Source organism: Bos indicus x Bos taurus, chromosome 3 (genome assembly GCF_003369695.1).
Source record: "Bos indicus x Bos taurus breed Angus x Brahman F1 hybrid chromosome 3, Bos_hybrid_MaternalHap_v2.0, whole genome shotgun sequence".
NCBI classification, from domain to species: Eukaryota; Metazoa; Chordata; class Mammalia; order Artiodactyla; family Bovidae; genus Bos; species Bos indicus x Bos taurus.
This window is the reverse complement of record NC_040078.1, coordinates 78,264,688-78,284,109: the sequence shown is the minus strand read 5'-3', so window position 1 is coordinate 78,284,109 and position 19,422 is coordinate 78,264,688. Positions and strand designations below refer to the sequence as shown.

The 19,422-nt window shown below is 39.0% G+C and overlaps 1 protein-coding gene across 1 annotated transcript in view; it reads left to right on the top strand.

Annotated features, from left to right (window-relative positions):
* Window positions 1–875: 875 nt before the first annotated feature.
* IL23R (interleukin 23 receptor) overlaps window positions 876–19,422 on the top strand; it is a 75,991-nt gene continuing 57,444 nt past the window's right edge. Inside the window, exons 1-4 of the mRNA XM_027536949.1 lie at window positions 876–948; window positions 2,027–2,098; window positions 6,086–6,382; window positions 13,548–13,671. Of these exons, the coding sequence (XP_027392750.1) occupies window positions 2,029–2,098; window positions 6,086–6,382; window positions 13,548–13,671 (491 nt within the window). The 5' untranslated portion in view covers window positions 876–948; window positions 2,027–2,028. The remainder of the gene's footprint in view (window positions 949–2,026; window positions 2,099–6,085; window positions 6,383–13,547; window positions 13,672–19,422) is intronic.

The window sequence follows — 19,422 nt, the reverse complement described above, 5'->3', positions numbered from 1 at the left end:
GTGTGCCACAAGGTCTCCTGGTGATGCTTGCTAGAAACCAACCAAATAATTGATAATTTTCTTAAAATTTGGTCTTAGGATCCTGTTAGGGCTTTCCTGGTGGCTCAGCTGGTATAGAATCTGCCTGCAGCATGGGAGACTTGGGTTTGATCCCCGGGTTGGGAAGATCTCCTGGAAAAGGGAAAGGCTACCCACTCCAGTATTCTGGCCTGGAGAATTCCATGGACTGTATAGTCCATGAGGTTGCAAACAGTCGGACATGACTGAAAGACTTTCACTTTAGGATCCTGTTAAACCATGAATAAATAGTTTAAAGCCACTGATGTATAATTTTATCATTTTAAACAATGCAATATATAAAGCAGCTGTTCTGTAGTTAATCACCATTGTATCTTTAATGCCCCAAACAATACCTGGCACATATGAGATGCTCAAAAATGCTTGTTAACTAAATGAATGGTCAATAGTAGCTTTTAAACTTTCTTTTTTTTTTTTTTCTACCGCGGCTGGCTTTAAACTTTCTTTTCTTAAGAAATGGATTTATAATGGATATCAATGTTGGTTGCAAATTAAAACTAAGCATTGTATCTTTAGTGTCAAAGATTTTGATAGATTAAGCATAAATATGTGCTCTACTTCTTGGATGAGATTATTTCAAATTAAGGTGAGGGACAAAAAAAGAGTACTGACAAAGCAGTTCACTTTCAGTAATCTGGGTTTTCCCAAATAGTGACATAAGAGCCAGTCATTTTGAGTTGGACAGTTTTGAGTTCCTCTTCAAGAATCTGAAATGTAGGTCGGGGCTTTGTAGATATTTCCATTTGCCTCATCACTGAAAACCTAAAGTGATCGTTGACAGGCGGGCAGTGAGGAAAGAAGACATGACGCAGATACGAGGGTAGCAGCCTGGCTCTGAGGTGGAATTATGTGCTTCAAACAGGCTGTAAGGTAAAGAGATAATGACCTCTGAATACTCAAAAACAGCTACATTTCCTTTTGGAAATCCATGGGCCAAGTTGTCTTATGAGTCTGTATGATATTTCATACAGAGTTATGATAGAAGCTGAATCTGTAATATTATCTAACATCATATCGCTTTAAATGATATTATTGTGTATACTCTATTAGGTGAGTAGTTAACTCCTAACTAGGAATATTTCACAGTTTCTTTTGTCTATTATTTACAAAGAGAAGATCTACTATTATTAACAAATCATGAAAGGGATCTTTATATTCATAAGTCACTGGGGAACTCAGTTTTTAAAAATGAAATGTTGTGTGCCATTTGATGAGTTATGAGTTTTTGTTGTTTTATATGAAAGGCTCAGGTTTAATTAAATAACTGAATAATGCTGATTATTGAATAATTTAATTATTTAATAATGCATGTAACTGTTTAACTGAATAATGTAACTCCAGATGTAAACTAATGGCAATATTGTTTGGAATTTCTATAATGTGCTTCTTTTGAACTCTCTGCAGATAAAGGGGATTTCTGTAAATCTAACTGGTGATAATGTGTAAGGTTTTGTCTCACTCACTCTTTCTTCATTTTGAATGCTTTTCTTTTCTGGAAGTTCTGATCTTTTTGGCTTTTCCTGAAAGACTAATATTTCTGGAGCTTGATAGACATGTGAACCTGGTCAGAAGGATTGAGGATCATGAGTTAGAGCAGAAAGAGAGTTCTGATGAGAGAGACAAGATCAGGAGGAATTATATTTCATCAAGGGTCAAAATGTCTTATGAAGGTAATTCACACTGATTTTTGAAGGGTATAAAATCCCATTCTTTTGCTTTACTCCTCCACCTTATTATACCTCCTCACACCCCAGTGACTCTTCTTTGCCCTGTTTCCTTCTCCCTTCCCATCCTTCCTCCCTTCGTTCCTTTCTTCCTAATTAAAGTTTCTCATCAAAAACAACTTCTAGAAAAAATGTTATGCCTTTTAGTATTTTATTAAAATATTACAGTTTAAACATTTTTCATATTTTTCTAGAGAGCAACAAAGAGTTTTTTCTGCTTTCAGGCATGAATCAGGTCACAATTCATTGGGACGTGGTAATAGCTCTCTACATATTCTTCAGTTGGTGTCATGGAGGTACAGTATTTTTGAGTACCTATTGCTATTTTTTATTCAAATAAAATACTGAGTGTTTATTAGGTTCATGACATTATGCTCGAATCTCTGAAGAATAAAAATTATTATACTGGGAAAAATTATATGCACATAAAATTATGTGGAATGAAATGTGAGTCCAACCTCCCTCCTAATGCAAGATTCCTTTATCAAGCATCCTGACAGAGGTCTAATTCTTATATCAAAATTTCCATGAAGCAGTCTAATTCCAATATCAACATTTCCACAAAGCAGTTTATTATTTTGGTTTGGCATAATCTGTCTTTGAACATTTTTAACTTATATAACTTATCAAACATTTGAATTTTATTCAATTCCACAAACAATTTATTGATCATTACTCTGTGTTAGGTGCTGTGCTAAGCCTTGTCTTCCTCACAACAACTTTGTGCAGTAGTATTATGTGCTATTATTATTCTTATTTTGTAGTTCACACAAACAGCTGGCATTATGACAAAGGCATACACAGCTTTTAAGAGTGGGAGGTGGGAGATCATCAGAAGTTCAGGCAGGACAGCCATTGGCTCTTGAGAGTTTCTACTGAGGGCATTGCATCCTGGACAGGCGAGAGGGATTCATTTACTATGAGATAAGCAACACCAAAGGCTTCCCATGTGGCTCAGTGGTGAAAGAATTCGTCTGTCAATGCAGGAGATGCTGGTTCAACCCCTGGGTAGGGAAGATTCCCCGGAGGAGGCCATGACAACCCACTCCAGTATTCTTGCCTGGAGAATCCCATGGACAGAGGAGCCTGGCAAGCTACAGTCCATACGGTTGCAAAGAGTCGTACACGACTGAGTGACTGAGCATGCACACACACACAAGCAACATCAAGGCAGGGTTTTAGATCTTGAAGGAAGTTTTGTAAATCATGCAACTTACTCAGAATAGGGACAAAAGCAAAACTATCTTCTGTAGGTTGGGACAAACTTATATTAGACACATAGAAGTAGTCCCACCATGAGAACTAGAATCCCTCCAGCAGGATACCAGACCCTTCCAGAGTCAGACCAACAGTATCCAAGAAGGTTTCGTAGAAATAAGACATCATTTACTTTTTCCAGCTTCTGGAAATATGCGAATGATAAGTCAGACTTCTGTTTATACATGGAATTCTCCAGGCAAGAATACTGGAGTGAGTAGTCATTCCCTTCTCAAGGGGATCTTCCCGATCCAGGGTTCAAACTCAGGTCTCCTGCATTGCAGGCAGATCCTTCACCGTCTGAGCCACCAGGGAAACCCGTTTATACATCTGAGTGATTAATATGAAGCATAGAGAAATTAGACAAGTCCATATGATATGGTACTAGAGACTTTCCAGATGTTCATTAGAAATTATTCAATCTGCTGTAATATTTTTACTATCTTTTCCAAATTTTCTACTAGAATGATATTTTACCCCTTTTAAATAGCTTTGCTGAAATAAAAAAAAATAAACACTACGTTTAGCATTTTTCTGACCAACATCCTCCAAATTAACATATTTTGTGTGACTTATTTTAACATATTAAAAAGAGAAATTAACATACTTTTGTATGACTTATTCTTACATAATCCAAGTTAACTCCTGCTGATTACTGATTTCTTTTTCTGAAAAATCATCGACTTATTAATTCATTCCCAAATGTTGTGAAGCTCAGCAGTCCAGTGTTTCTGGGGTTCTTTTTTATTCTATTTTTTAAAACCAAGATAACATTTATCCGAATTTGAAGTCTTCTGACGTTTTTAATATTTTCTGTGTATTCTTAAACACTACTCACGTTTCATGATAGTATTCAGATATTTTTTTAAGGTGCTGAAGAAACAGTTTCTCTGAACTTGAATTGTTGACCTTCTTTAAAACAGGGGCTTCCCAGGTGGTGCTAATGGTAAAGAACGCCTGCCAATGCAGGATACATAAGAGATGTATCCAGGGTTTGATTCCTGGGTTGGGAAGATCCCCCAGAGGAGAGCAAGGCAAACTACGCCAGTATTCTTGCCTGGAGATATCTATGGACAGAGGAGCCTGGCAGGCTACAGTCCATGGGGTCACAAAGAGTTGGACAGTGACTCAGCATGGCAAAGCAGTCAGATGCTTTCTTAAAACTTCTTTTCATGTCTTTGGCTTCAAATTCCTATTGATAATGATGGAATTATTTTTATCACTACTTCAACATTGAAATATTTATAATTTATATGTGAATGCAAACTACATAAATGGACATACTCAATTACATTTATATTATAAAAGTTAATTTTTAAGCTTTGAATTCTAAAGATAAGGACTTTTAAAATTAAATACTGGCCTTTAATTATCACTTTGATAAGGTTTTAAGATATTCTAATGCTTAGAGTTTAGAATATTTAGAAAAAGCCTACAATGAATTTTCCTTGATGTGAATTTAACTTAATTGATATTGCATTACATTGTCATTTGAGTTTATGAAAATGCCTTTATTATTATTTGGCTATAAAAATAATACATTATTATATAATTTTTGTAACACAGAAATATTCAATTAAAAATAAAAATTAACACACAGAGATTATCATTGATAATATCTTAGTGTATCTTTAATTTAATGAATTAAATATAGCCCACCAGCCTATATTAAATATTTTGTTTTGAAACTTGCTTTTCAACTTAAAAATATATTCTGAACATTTCCCCATATTTTTAAATTAATGATGAATTTTAAGTGGTGGTCAAGCAATAAATTTTTGCAACTAGTAACAGTATGATTTCACTCATTAAGATCATAATTTTCTAATAAAAATAGCCCTTATCTGTAAAAGAAAGAAAGACTGAGTAGCTGAAGAATGGGGTTTGGATTCTTCACTACCAATTGTTATTTCTAATGTTACCTTTGAAACATAAGGTACCCTCAAAATGCCTCATTCCTCACCTTTAAAATAGAAGAGCTAATTATATTTGCACTTTAGACTGCTAGAGAAGCTGAAAAGCTGAAAGCTGACTCTAGGCTCGTGTAATGCTGTTGAACATCAACAGAACATGGTAAAAACACACTGATTAGCTAAGCAAATAAATGATACACTGAGTCCTAATGGTAAAAACACACTGATAAGCTAAGCAATTAAAGGATACACTGAGTCCTAAAACTCTTTTCCAGTGGAAATTATTCCATTCAGTTCACTTCAGTCGCTCAGTTGTGTCCGACTCTTTGTGACCCCATGAACCGCAGCATGCCAGGCCTCCCTGTCCATCACCAACTCCTGGGGTCCACCCAAACCCATGTCCATCGAGTCAGTGATGCCATCCAACCATCTCATCCTCTGTCGTCCCCTTCTCCTCCTGCCCCCAATCCCTCCCAGCATCAGGGTCTTTTCAAATGAGTCAGTTGTTCGCATCAGGTGGCCAAAGTATTAGAGTTTCAGCTTCAACATCAGTCTTTCCAATGAGCACCCAGGACTGATCTCCTTTAGAATGGACTGGTTGGATCTCCTTGCAGTCCAAGGGACTCTCAAGAGTCTTCTCCAACACCACAGTTCAAAAGCATCAATTCTTTGGCGCTCAGCTTTCTTCATAGTCCAACTCTCACATCCATACATGACCACTGGAAAAACCATAGCCTTGACTAGACGGACCTTTGTTGGCAAAGTAATGTCTCTGCTTTTTAATATGCTGTCTGCTGCTGTTGCTGCTAAGTTGCTTCAGTCGTGTCCTACTCTGTGCGACCCCATAGATGGCAGCCCACCAGGCTCCCCCGTCCCTGGGGTTCTCCAGACAAGAACACTGGAATAGGTTGGTCATAACTTTCCTTCCAAGGAGTAAGCGTCTTTTAATTTCATGGCTGCAATCTAATTATTTTTGACTGGATTATTTTGAATGAAATATTTGACTAATTATTCCATTAGTCAAAAACAATATTAAATGCAAAGCATATTTTTCTGAATATCTGGTTTTAATGTTTTACATGGAATTAATTATTTTATCTATTTGTTTTCCAGGGATTACAAATATAAACTGCTCTGGACACATCTGGGTAGAACCTGCCACAATTTTTAAGATGGGTATGAATATCTCTATATATTGCCAAGCAGCAATTAAGAACTGCCAACCAAGTAAACTTTATTTTTATAAAAATGGCATCAAAGAAAGATTTCATATCACAAGAATCAATAAAACAACAGCTCGCCTTTGGTATAACAACTTTGTGGAGCCACAAGCCTTTGTGTACTGTACTGCTGAATGTTCCAGATATTTTCCAGAGACACTGATATGTGGAAAAGACATTTCTTCTGGATGTAAGTGTTGGGGTGCATTCAAAAGCCAAGTGAAAGTTAACCTAACGATTAACTGGTAACTACCAATATTGTCTAAAAATGGAGGCAAATTAATGTACTTCACTTCTTCTGTTAGTTTAATGTAGGTATTGCAATTTGAATGTCTCCAGGAGCCAGGTTGGTGAAATGTTGCTTTAAGAAGCTGGTGGGATCTATGCAGAGAGGAAAACACATAGATAGTTTACTGAGCACAGACAGTGTCCAGCTTCCGGGTCTCTGAGGATCCAGTATTCTTAGATCTTTTGGTTCTTCCAAAGAAGATGGAAGTGTAAATTTTCAATGTGAACTCTACAAACTTTTCAATGTTGCCAACATATTCAAAATACAATTTTTTAACACTATCCTGGCCGAACACAGGTTTTTAGGTATGTGAAAGGCAGCACCCTCAGATTTTCAGTGTTTTTATTTTCAACTATTTTCCACTTAACATTGTTTTCCAAACTAATATAAACCTTGAAGCAGATTCCATTGAGAAATTTTGAGGCTAAGATTTCGAAAGGAAAAAACAGTTGCAATACTAGCTTTGTATCTCTGCTATATTTCTTACCAGCTGTGTGACTTCAGGAAGTTGCTTAACCAGTCTATGCCTCAATTCCATGTCTGTAAAATGAGGCTAATTATATTGGTCAGGGTAAAGATCAAATTTCAATAACTTATTTTAAAAAGTATTATATACTTTAAACTATAATATTAATGTGCCTAAGCCCTTTTAAATGGAACCTTTTGATAAAACATGGGATTATTTTGATACAATTCCCTGCTCCTAATGTCACTGCCCCAATTGTGAATCATTGTTTGTTACTATAATTATTAAGAAAAAAAGAATTGTTAATTTTAAAAATATTTGCTAAATTCAATGTGTGTTCATAGTATCCTGAAGGTGTTTAAGTTACTATAGTAATATGGGCTGGCTTGTATAATTATATACTTAATTCTTGGTTCTACTATTACAAAAGAAAAATGTTAAGTTCAGTACTGTTTTAATCTAGAGTTTCATTCCCTACAGCATCTGGGCCCATTTTCAGTGAAAGATAGAGGGCTTTGGATCTTTGCTATGTTCCCTTTCTCCATACTTTTGAGAATCCAATCTGAGTTCTTCCTCATCTCCAGTCCTCACCTAGACAGACCAAGTCTACCTGGCCACCTCTACCTGTCCCTAAAGGGAGAAGAAGGAGGCTTTTTTGTTTAAAGTAAGGCCATTGTCCTGCTGGGCACCTGACCAACTTGCTTCAAGAAAGAAGAGCTATAGGAAGTAGCAGAGGTGAACTGAGGAAGGAAATTAATAGGTTTTGGAGTTAAAGAAAAAAATTTAGGCCTTAAAATAATAATAACATGCTAAACTTGCCCTAAATTGTGGGAACTGAAACCTCAAGTAGACATCTTATCTGATGTCTGAGGATTTCTTAGCTTGTCCGCATCCTCAGGAAACAAAAGTAACCCTCTTGCTTAATTACATTCCTATTTATCTTTGATGTTTGGGGGGGTGGGTTGTTGAGAGAATATTTCATTGGAGAACAAATGAGCAACTGTCATGGTTTTGGGGAAAGGTCAGTTTTAATTTTAAGCCAGAGTAAGAAAGGAGGCAGAAGAAGTGTGGCCTCCTTCCCTGTGTTGCAGTTTGAGTGACCAGTGATGCCCAACCACTCTCCAGTGTTGGCTGAGCCTTCTGCTCCCAGACACAACCACCAGGCTCTGCTCAGGGCCAGGGAGTGGCCTTTTCTCCCCTTCTAGGACAACACATTAGAAGCACTTGTATTTTCTGCTGACAGCTGCTTAGAAAGAACATTACCCTTTCCACTTGTTTACTCTGTGATTTTGGAACTTTTTACATAGATCTCTGGTTATGAGTGTGAAAGTGTAACTGCCATGTAAGAATTTACTCAAAGCCCTGGATTCAAGAAACCCTGTGTTCGTGGGCTCTACATTCTTAGTAAACAAAACTTCCTATTGAAGTAGGTCAAGTAGAGGTTTTTGAGGGTTTTTGTGGTATTCTAGAAATCACACTGCTTTCACTGGATCACTTTGATTACAGGATACTCTTCCTGTGAGCTTTACCATGTCAACTTATCATCACTGCTCTGAACAAAACGATTATGTGTATTTTTTTAGACTGGAGACAAATCATACAAAATAAAGAGAAGATAAAGGAGTCATTGCTTTTCCTAAAAAGATATCCAAACATTAAAAGTTCTATACTTTGATGTGCAATTTGTGAAACACAAACTATTATCACAGTTTCATTTTTAGCCATAATCTTAGACTTCTTAGATTGTTATCTGTAAGTGTACACACATCATGAAAAGTATTCTATCAGAGTCACACCAGTCACAGGATAAAACACTTTAAGATTTCTCTATTCCTTTAAAAACACCAAATTAAACTATTCATGAAACAGTCATATTTACACTGAATCATTAAAAAGTTTAAATATATATAACTTGAATTTTTGGAGAAGGAAATGGCAACCCACTCCAGTGTTCTTGCCTGGAGAATCCCAGGGATGAGGGAGCCTGGTGGGCTGCCGTCTATGGGGTCGCACAGAGTCGGACACGACTGAAGCTGAATTTTAATCATCTTTGATCTCTATTTATCATCTAATGAAAGTAGACTTATTATCCAATAAAAGGCCCTGAAAAGTTCTCTTTAACACTGCTACTCAGTCTTACTAGTGACACAATAGGCCAGACTGCACACTCTTTGAGTAAGGAATTATGGAGAGATCTTTGCCAGAAGCATTGTTTTTCTTTTCATTTTAAATTCTCCTCATTATCATTTTATTAATCAAACCAATCAAGCCATGAAATACACTTTACTTAGTGGTTAGTATGCACCAAAACTGTGTTAAATGACAGCAATTCAGAGAAGAGGAGATCACAGACTCTGCCATCAAGAAGCCCTCAGTTGAAAATGATCCTTGGCTAAACTTTGAATTAATAAGAAACATGGCTTGTGAATAGTAAGGGACCCAGTAGGTGGGGAGACATGTGATGGGTAGGAGAGAGCAGAGTATTCTCTGGCAGCTGGCTGTACAGCAGGTTTTTGCCCACAGACATTTAATAACCCAGCAGGTAAAGAATCCGCTTGCAATGCAGGAGACACAGGAGGTGAGGGTTCAATCCCTGGATTGGGAAGATACCTGGAGAAGGAAATGACAACCCAATCCAGTATTCTTGCCCAGGAATCCCACAGACAGAGGAACCTGGAGGGCTACAGTCCAATGGGGTTGCAAAGAGTCCAACATGACTGAGTGACTAGGCACACACAATGGAATCTAAAAACAATTTGGTCTTATTTTATATCTATATTCACATTCCCATCTTTACATAGCTTCATATTAACAAATAGCATGTTTATTTGCACATAAGTGTTTAATCTATTTGATCTTTTACAAAGTTAATTAGTTACCGGACATAACCCTGAGCATTCACTTCAGAGAAAATGCTGTAGAATAACATAGCCCAAAAGACTGATAGTTGTCTTTTATGATGGCCGAATCAAAAATACTCTCAAACTAGAGGGAAAAAATAACTTCAGCACAAATCACTGAAGGACCCCAGTCAATCAATATCCAAAATGATTTAAATTTATGTTTCTACCCCTACCTCCTTTAAGGCTCAAGTAAAACTTAAAGATTTATTTTTTCTCACTTGGAGTCCAATTTCTCCCCCACTGCCGTTTGATGCTACAACTCATCATAATGTTTTAAAGCACTTTAGTGTGTTCTTACTGTTTGAAAATATGTTTTTAAATCATTAAATCAAATTTCATTCAAGTAGAATGTTTTATTTAACATTTTGGACCAACAAAAAAGAAATACACATCATTTCTATAATCTCATAATCTTCCTACTAGCAGACTCCATCTTTAATAATTTGGAATATGTCTTTCTAGTTTCAGTCTCTTTCTCTGTGTGTGTGTCTCTGTCTCTTTTCTCTGTTTCTCTGTCTCTGTTTCTATCTCTCTCGCTACCCCTTTATCTCTCTGTCTCTCAAATGAGCCCACTATACTATACTATACTATTTTGTAACTTATTTTTTCATTTTATCATATGGGCCTTATTTATTTAATTAAATGTATTTTGAGTTGCTTCCAAGGCCAGATACTTATATTGTCTTCAATAACTTTGTTTTTGGTTGTATTTCAGGAGTGTATTTTGGGAAATTAAGCTGGTTTCCAATTCTTCCATTATTATAAACAACACTTTAAGAGGCAAACCCTTTTAGCCAAATATTTTTGTGTATCTATGAACATTTTAGTAAGGATGCAGTCCTAGATGTAAAATTGCTGGGTTGCAAGATATTACTCCTGCTTTTACAGATTATGATAAAGGTTGTTCCAATTTGCATTTCCACAAGCAGTGTGTTAGAGGATTTCCTTGAGTCCATTTCAACACTATGGATTACCATTTTTCAAAATCCTTGCCAATTTGATAGCTCTAAATGACATCTATTATTGGTTCAGTTTGCAATGAAGATAAATTTTTTCCATATATGTATTTCTTATTTTATAAGTAGTATTTTTGGTAGATGATTTATAGATGAAGTGCAGGAATATATCTATATTTAAGCTAAATCTTTGGGTATAATTTCAGGTGCATAAATGTCTGTATTTTTATTTGTTCTGAGGCCCCATCCTTTCATTTTTCTTCTTTCCTTAATGGGACATAATTATTGGTTTATTTTTTTTTGTTTAATATTTATTTTATAGTTGATTAACAATGTTGTATTAGTTTCATCCTTTCATTTTTCATATCATTTTTTGAGTAATCAGTTTCCCAGGCAGTATTGCAAAAGTAGGTACAAGCTGAGAGAACCACCTCTAAAAAGTGAGCATGTGATAAATGCCCAGTATTTCCATACTTCTTTTTTGATCTTGATTCTTGGTAATTTATTACTGGATGATGTATCTGAAAATTCCAGATGCTGTTCTATATTTGTTGGGGTTTCATAGGTTTTTGGAGAAGGCAATGGCACCCGACTCCAGTACTCTTGCCTGGAAAATCCCATTGACGGAGGAGCCTGGTAGGCTGCAGTCCATGGTGTCGCTAAGAGTCGGACACAACTGAGCGACTTCACTTTCACTTTTCATTTTCATGCATTGGAGAAGGAAATGGCAACCCACTCCAGTGTTCTTACCTGGAGAATCCCAGGGCCGGGGGAGCCTGGTGGGCTTCCGTCTGTGGAGTCGCACAGAGTCGGACACGACTGAAGCGACTTAGCAGCAGTAGCAGCATAGGCTTTAGAGGCTCCAAGGGCTCCAACAGAACTCTCTCATCTTTTCTCATCTCTTGGGTTGTGTTTTCCCCTGTGCTGGCTTAATTCTTAAATAGACTGTTTCACTATGACAGCAAGATGGCCATCAAAAGCCCATAGCTTACATGACACTCAGAGACAGTAAATACGGCAGGGAGAAAGCACATCTTTTACAGTAGCCCCAGAAAAAGTTCCTTGGATAATTCTGATTGGTTCATCTTGGGTCACGGGTTCATTCCCAATGGAAATACTCCATCAGGCAGACTAGGTCAAGGGCACAGTTCTGTGTGTCAAGGCACACCCCGTGGCACAGGGGTGGAGTGGAGATGAGGTTAGGAATGAGGAAGATGTCAGTTCTCAAAAGGAAGGATGGTGGCAGACAGAAATTAACAATATTCTCCAAAATTTGGCCATTCAGAGAAAGAGTTGAAAGCATGGGAGAAAAGAGAAAAAGAAACTAGAAATCGAATTCTGTGAATGCCTAAAAAATTTTAATCTTTCTTTACTGTAGTGAAATGTACTTTTTAAATGATTCTTAAGTGCAAAGTTCTATGAATGCCAGTGATGAATATGCACATTGACATCATTGTGCAACCATCACCCCCATCCATTTCCAGTACTCTTTTCATCTTGCAAAACCGAAACTCTGTACCCAATAAACAACAACTCTTCATTTCTCCCAACTCCTCAACCCTTGGCCACCACCATTCTACTTTCAGTCTCTGTGAGTCCAACTGTTCTAGACATCTCCTATAAATAGAATCATATAGTGTTTGTCCTTTTGTGGCTGGCTTATTTTATTTAGCATAATGTCTTCGAGGTTCATCTATGTTATAGCATGGGTCAGAATTCCCTTTCTTTTAAAGGTTGAGTATGTATGTATGACTATCAAACTTTTTTTTTCTTTTTGGCCTCACCCTGACGCATGTGGGATCTTAGTTCCCTGACCCAGGATCAAACCTGCTCCCCTTGCATTCGAATGCTAGAGTAGAGGAAAAACATGGAGAGCCTTTCACAACAGCCAAAAGGCAGAGAGATATCAAGGTTCAGTTCAGTTCAGTCGCTTAGTCATGTCCAACTCTTTGCGACCCCACGAATCGCAGCACGCCAGGCCTCCCTGTCCATCACCAACTCCCGGAGTCCACCCAAACCCACGTCCATTGAGTCAGTGATGCCATCCAGCCGTCTCATCCTCTGTCGTCCCCTTCTCCTCCTGCCCCCAATCCCTCCCAGCATCAGAGTCTTTTCCAATGAGTCAACTCTTCGCATGAGGTGGCCAAAGTACTGGAGTTTCAGCTTTAGCATCATTCCTTCCAAAGAACACCCAGGACCAATCTCCTTTAGAATGGACTGGTTGGATATCAAGGTGGGAAAGACCAAAATAGCAAATTCTGCAGAGTTCAAGCTCAATGATGACCATAAAGAAATCATGGGATTTGTGGATTAGAAAGTCATTGATGACCTTAACAACAGTGGTTTTGGTGGAATTGTGGGTCTGAATCTTGATTGTTTGGGGTTCAAAAGTAAATGGGAACTGAGGGAAAAGACCAGTATAATGGACTTTAAAAAAGAAAAAAGCTATTGTGAAAAAGAGAAAGATATACTGACAGCTGAGGGAAGATAATTTGGGGAGGAATTCATTTGGATGGGAGGAACTTGATCACCTTAGTATCCCCAAAGAGGGAATATAGTAAAGTATGTGAAGGAAAGCAGCAATGTTTCAGGGCAAAGTGGGCTGGAATGTGAGCTGGAAGGGGTGGAATGGGGAAGTGCTGATTGACCTGGTTTTCCAAATGAAATGGAATGGTTATCAACTAACTATAAAAAACCTTGATGTTTCTGTGGTGGTTCCTAAGTGATACATTTTGTTGCAGACCCACCAGATGTACCTGACAAAGTAGCCTGTGTCATTTATGAATATTCTGGCAACATGACTTGTACCTGGAACCCTGGGAGGCCCACCTACATAGACACAAAGTATGTGGTGTACGTGAAGAGGTAGGTTCCCTCCTCAACAGTCTATCCTGAGCAATTCCACTCCAGTTCAGCCAGTGCTGTGCCTCCAGCAGGGATCCAAGAAATCTGCCTCAAATGTTAAATGCATCTTTACTATCCCCAACTCCCTAATGCCAATCAAGGAATCCACCAAAACACTTTTCAGGCCATTGATATTTTCACCCTGTGAGGCAATATGTTCCATAATCTTTCTGCTGTTTTTACTCATTGGAGGTGACTGTGGGCAAGGACCTAATGTGATACAGCACAGTTTTAAAAGGATCTTTCCTTGAATCTCAGCTCTCTGCTCCTTCTAGGATTTAGGCACTTAAACTCTCCAAATTGTCATTTCTTTATCTTTAAAATAGGCTTGAAAATAGAACCTAATGGATAGGTTAATTCTGTTTAAGTGGAATTTGACTTTTAAAGTGTGAATCACCATGCCAGGTCCATCAGTACAGTTCAGTTGCTCAGTTGTGTCTGACTCTGTGACCCCATGGACCACAGCACACCAGGCTTCCCTGTCCATCACCAACTGCCAGAACTTGCACAAACTCATATCTATTGAATTGATGATGCCATCCAACCATCTTATCCTCTGTCTTCCCCTTCTCCTCCTGCCTTCAATCTTTCCCAGCATCAGGGTCTTTTCCAGTGAGTCAGTTCTTCGCATCAGGTGGCCAAAGTATTGGACTTTCTGCTTCAACATCAGTCCTTCCAATGAATATTCAGGACTGATTTCCTTTAGGATGGACTATTTGGATCTCCTCGCAGTACAAGAGACTCTCAAGAGTCTTCTCCAACACCACAGTTCAAAAGCATAAATTCTTTGGCATTCAGCTTTCTTTATAGTCCAACTCTCATATCCATATTCCACATATGGAAAAACCATAGCTTTGACTAGATGGACCTTTGTCAGCAAAGTAATGCCAGGTCCATAGTTAGCACTAAATTCATGGAAGAGAGTATTAATAATGAACCCCAAATCTCAAATTTGGTGTCTATATATATCAACCATCTTCCCTGGCAAGCCAGGGAAGAATAAGGGAGCTATCAGGACAAAGGACTTTCAGCTTTAAAACTGAAAGCAATAATTGAATGAAAGTAATACTTTCTTAATTGGAGTTGAGGAGAGCTTTGTGGAAACACTCTTCTGTTATGATCTAACACTAACCAGACTTCGGGAGCCAGACCACCATGCAGCCAAAAGTTCAAAAGTTTTATGCTTAAAGACAAATAACTAGTCATAAATGTTATATTACTTCATACAAACTTAGATTCAGTTCAGTTCAGTTGCTCAGTCGTGTCCGACTCTTTGCGACCCCATGAATTGCAGCACACCAGGCCTCCCTGTCCATCACCAACTCCCAGAGCTCACCCAGACTCACGTCCATCGAGTCAGTGATGCCATCCAGCCATCTCATCCTCTGTCGTCCCCTTCTCCTCCTGCCCCCAATCCCTCCCAGCATCAGAGTCTTTTCCAATGAGTCAACTCTTCGCATGAGGTGGCCAAAGTACTGGAGTTTCAGCTTTAGCATCATTCCTTCCAAAGAAATCCCAGGGCTGATCTCCTTCAGAATGGACTGGTTGGATCTCCTTGCAGTCCAAGGGACTCTCAAGAGTCTTCTCCAACACCACACTTCAAAAGCATCAATTCTTTGGTGCTCAGCCTTCTTCACAGTCCAACTCTCACATCCATAAATGACCACAGGAAAAACCATAGCCTTGACTAGACGAACCTTTGTTGGCAAAGTAATGTCTCTGCTTTTGAATATGCTATCTAGGTTGGTCATAACTTTTCTTCCAAGGAGTAAGCGTCTTTTAATTTCATGGCTGCAGTCACCATCTGCAGTGATTTTGGAGCCCCCCAAAATAAAGTCTGACACTGTTTCCACTGTTTCCCATCACTTCATGGGAAATAGATGGGGAAACAGTGGAAACTTAGATTAGGGGAAGAGTATTGTTAGTTTCTACTATTTATAAACTGCAAAATAGGAAATGGTTAATGTGGAAAAATCTTTCCCTCCTTAATGTACACAACTCAAATGTTTCTGGGTTATATCTAAACTATATCCATGTATGTCAGTCTGTTTCGGAATCCTTTGCCAGTGTTAAAGATGGAAATAATATCACTAATTTGGAGGGAAAAACTGTGGGCAAACTGGGGTAGATTGGTCTCCCTATTCTTGTTTCATTTGATTTTTTTTTTTTTTCAAAGAAAGCCTTCAATTTTGTACAGTTGACTTTTGAAAAACACACGGGTTGTGGTGTTGACCCCTTCATGTTACTTTTGACTCTTCCAAAACTGAACTACTAATAGCCTACTGTTGGGCAGAAACCTTACTGATAATAGTTCATTGACACATTTTGTATGTTATATATATGTATTAGATATTGCACTGTGCTGTACTAAGTTGCTTTAGTTGTGTCTGACTCTTTGCGATCCTATGGACTGTTGCCCACCAGGTTCCTCTGTCCATGGCATTCTCCAGGCAAGAATACTGGAGTGGGTTGCCATGCCCTCCTCCAGGAGATCTTCCTGACCCAGGAATTGAACCCATGTCTCTTAGTCTCCTGCACTGGCAAGTGGATTCTTTACCATTAGCACAAGCTGGGAAGTCATTTAATCCCCTATGCAACCTTATGGGGTACATATGATTATTTTCCTGATTTTTGTAGACAGGGGACTGAGGCCTAGCTAGGTTACATGATGCGTCTAGGACCACACAACTATGAGAGGGAGAGGTGGGATTTGAACTTGGCATGGCCTGACTGCTTTCTTCCTAATTTAGTTTTTTCTGCTAAAGTGGTGTGGGAACCCAGATAAAAGGGCATATTTGAGAGATGCTATCCAAGTCTCATCATTATGGAAGGGAATAACCTTCCAATCTTGCTCTCTCCATCTGCTAGATACTCAGAATAATTTTGACTAAGTGAAACATAAATTGTAACACCACTCTGCTCAAAATATCTGGACAAAAACTAGAAAGATTTTATGAATACACTACTAAGCCTGGAGTTATTGGCTACATGCCATGGGCAAGAAGCTCACATCTTTCACTAAGCAGAGGTATGGTTGGGTACAAAAGGAATGATGGAAACACTCAGATCAGAGATAGATTGTGATGTCAAACAGTACACAATTTGCTAAGCACTGCACTCTGTTACTTCATGTGCTTCACATCCTCAATCTTCAGCTCAACCTTGCAAGTAACTATTATAATTGTCCCCTTTTACAGAGCTTATGTTACTTCCCCAAAGTCACTTGGCTAAGACATCATGGAGCCAGGATTCTAACAGGTGTCTAAGACTTAACCCTCTCCTCCTTGTTTCTGGGATTAAGTAGTGTTTTTGAGATGAAAAGAGGTCATGAGGACAAGAATCTCATTGCAAAGGCAACCTGCGTGTGTGTGTGTGTCAGTCACTCGGTCAAGTCCAATTCTCCAGGCAAGAATACTGGAGTGGGGAGCCATTCCCTTCTCCAGGTCATCTTTCCAATCCAGTATCAAACCTGGGTCTCTGGCATTGCAGACAGATTCTTTACCATCTGAGCCATCAGGAGGCTTCCATGGTGTCTCAGACAGTAAAGACTCTGCCTGCAATGTGGGAGATGCAAGTTAGATCCCTGGGTTGGGAAGATCCCCTAGAGAAGGGACTAGCAACCCACTACAGTATTCTTGCCTGGAGAAGCCCCATGGACAGAGAGGAGTCATCAGGGAAGCCCAAAGGCAACTTTAAGAATGTGAAAACAAGGGCAGTATAGGAGCAAACACCACAGCTGAAGCTCACAGAAAATTTCTATGTGCCAGACTGACAGAGAATGCCTAGGGCCTTGCTGTCTATCTCCTGGAACTTTTACTATCTCGTGGACCCACTGACCTTGATTAGTTGATTACTTATTTTTCTTTTAATCAGTCAATCAGTCAGTTCAGTTGCTCAGTCGCGTCTGACTCTTTGTGACCCCATGAATTGCAGCACGCCAGGCTTCCCTGGCCATCACCAACTCCCGGAGCTCGCTCAAACTCATGTCCATCGAGTCAGTGATGCCATCCAACCATCTCATCCTCTGTTGGCCCCTTATCCTCCTGCCTTGAATCTTTCCCACCATCAGGGTCTTTTCTAGTGAGTCAGTTCTTCACATCAGGTGGCCAAAGTATTGGAGTTTCAACTTCAGCATCAGTCCTTCCAGTGAATATTCAGGACTGATTTCCTTTAGGATGGACTGGTTGGATCTCCTTGCAGTCCAAGGGACTCTCAAGAGTCTTCTCCAACACCATAGTTCAAAAGCATCAATTTTTTGGCACTCAGCTTTCTTTATAGTCCAATTCTCACATCCATACATGATTACTGGGAAAACCACAGCTTTGACTAGATGGACCTGTGTTAGAAAAGTAATGTCTCTGTTTTTTAATATGTTGTCTAAGTTGATCATAGCTTTCCTTCCAAGGAGCAAGTGGCTTTTAATTTCATGGCTGCAGTCACCATCTGCAGTGATTTTGGAGCCCCTCCAAAATAAAGTCTGTCACGGTTTCCATTGTTTCCCCATCTATTTGCCATGAAGTTATTGGACCGGATTCCATGATCTTAGTTTTCTGAATGTTGAGTCTTAAGCCAACTTTTTAACTCTCCTTTTTCACTTTCATCAAGAGGTTTTTTAGTTCTTCTTCGCTTTCTGCCATAAGGGTGGTGTCATCTGCATATCTGAGGTTATTGATATTTTTCCCAGCAATCTTGATTCCAGCTTGTGCTTCATCCAGCCCAGCATTTCGCATGATGTACCCTGAATATAAGTTAAATAAGCAGGGTGACAATATACAGCCTTGACATACTCCTTTTCCTATTTGGAACCAGTCTGTTGTTCCATGTCCAGTTCTTACTGTTGTCTCTTGTGCTGCTTACAGATTTCTCAGGAGGAAGGTCAGGTGGTCTGGTATTCCTATCTCTTTCAGAATTTTACACAGTTTGTTGTGATCCACACAGTAAAAGCTTTGGCGTAGTCAATGAAGCAGAAATAGATGTTTTCCTGGAACTCTCTCACTTCTTTGATGATCCAATGGATGTTGGCAATTTGAGCTCTGGTTCCTCTGCCTTTTCTAAATCCAGTTTGAACATCTACAGGTTCACAGTTCACATACTGCTGAAGCCTGGCTTGGAGAATTTTGAGTATTACTTTGCTAGCATATGAGATGAGTACAATTGTGCAGTAGTTTGAACGTTCTTTGGCATTGCCTGTCTTTAAGATTGGAATGAAAACTGAATAATACATATTAATTATAAAAGAATAAACTCTTTTAGTACAATAGCTTTATTGAGTATACTTCATATTCCATCAGATCAGATCAGTTGCTCAGTCACGTCCAACTCTTTGCAACCCCATGAATCGCAGCACGCCAGGCCTCCCTGTCCATCACCAACTCCCAGAGCTCACCCAGACTCACGTCCATTGAGTCAGTGATGCCATCCAGCCATCTCATCCTCTGTTGTCCCCTTCTCCTCCTGCCCCCAGTCCCTCCCAGCATCAGAGTCTTTTCCAATGAGTCAACTCTTCACATCAGGTGGCCAAAGTACTGGAGTTTCAGCTTTAGCATCATTCCTTCCAAAGAAATCCCAGGGCTGATCTCCTTCAGAATGGACTGGTTGGATCTCCTTGCAGTCCAAGGGACTCTCAAGAGTCTTCTCCAGCACCACAGTTCAAAAGCATCAATTCTTTGGTGCTCAGCCTTCTTCACAGTCCAACTCTCACATCCATAAATG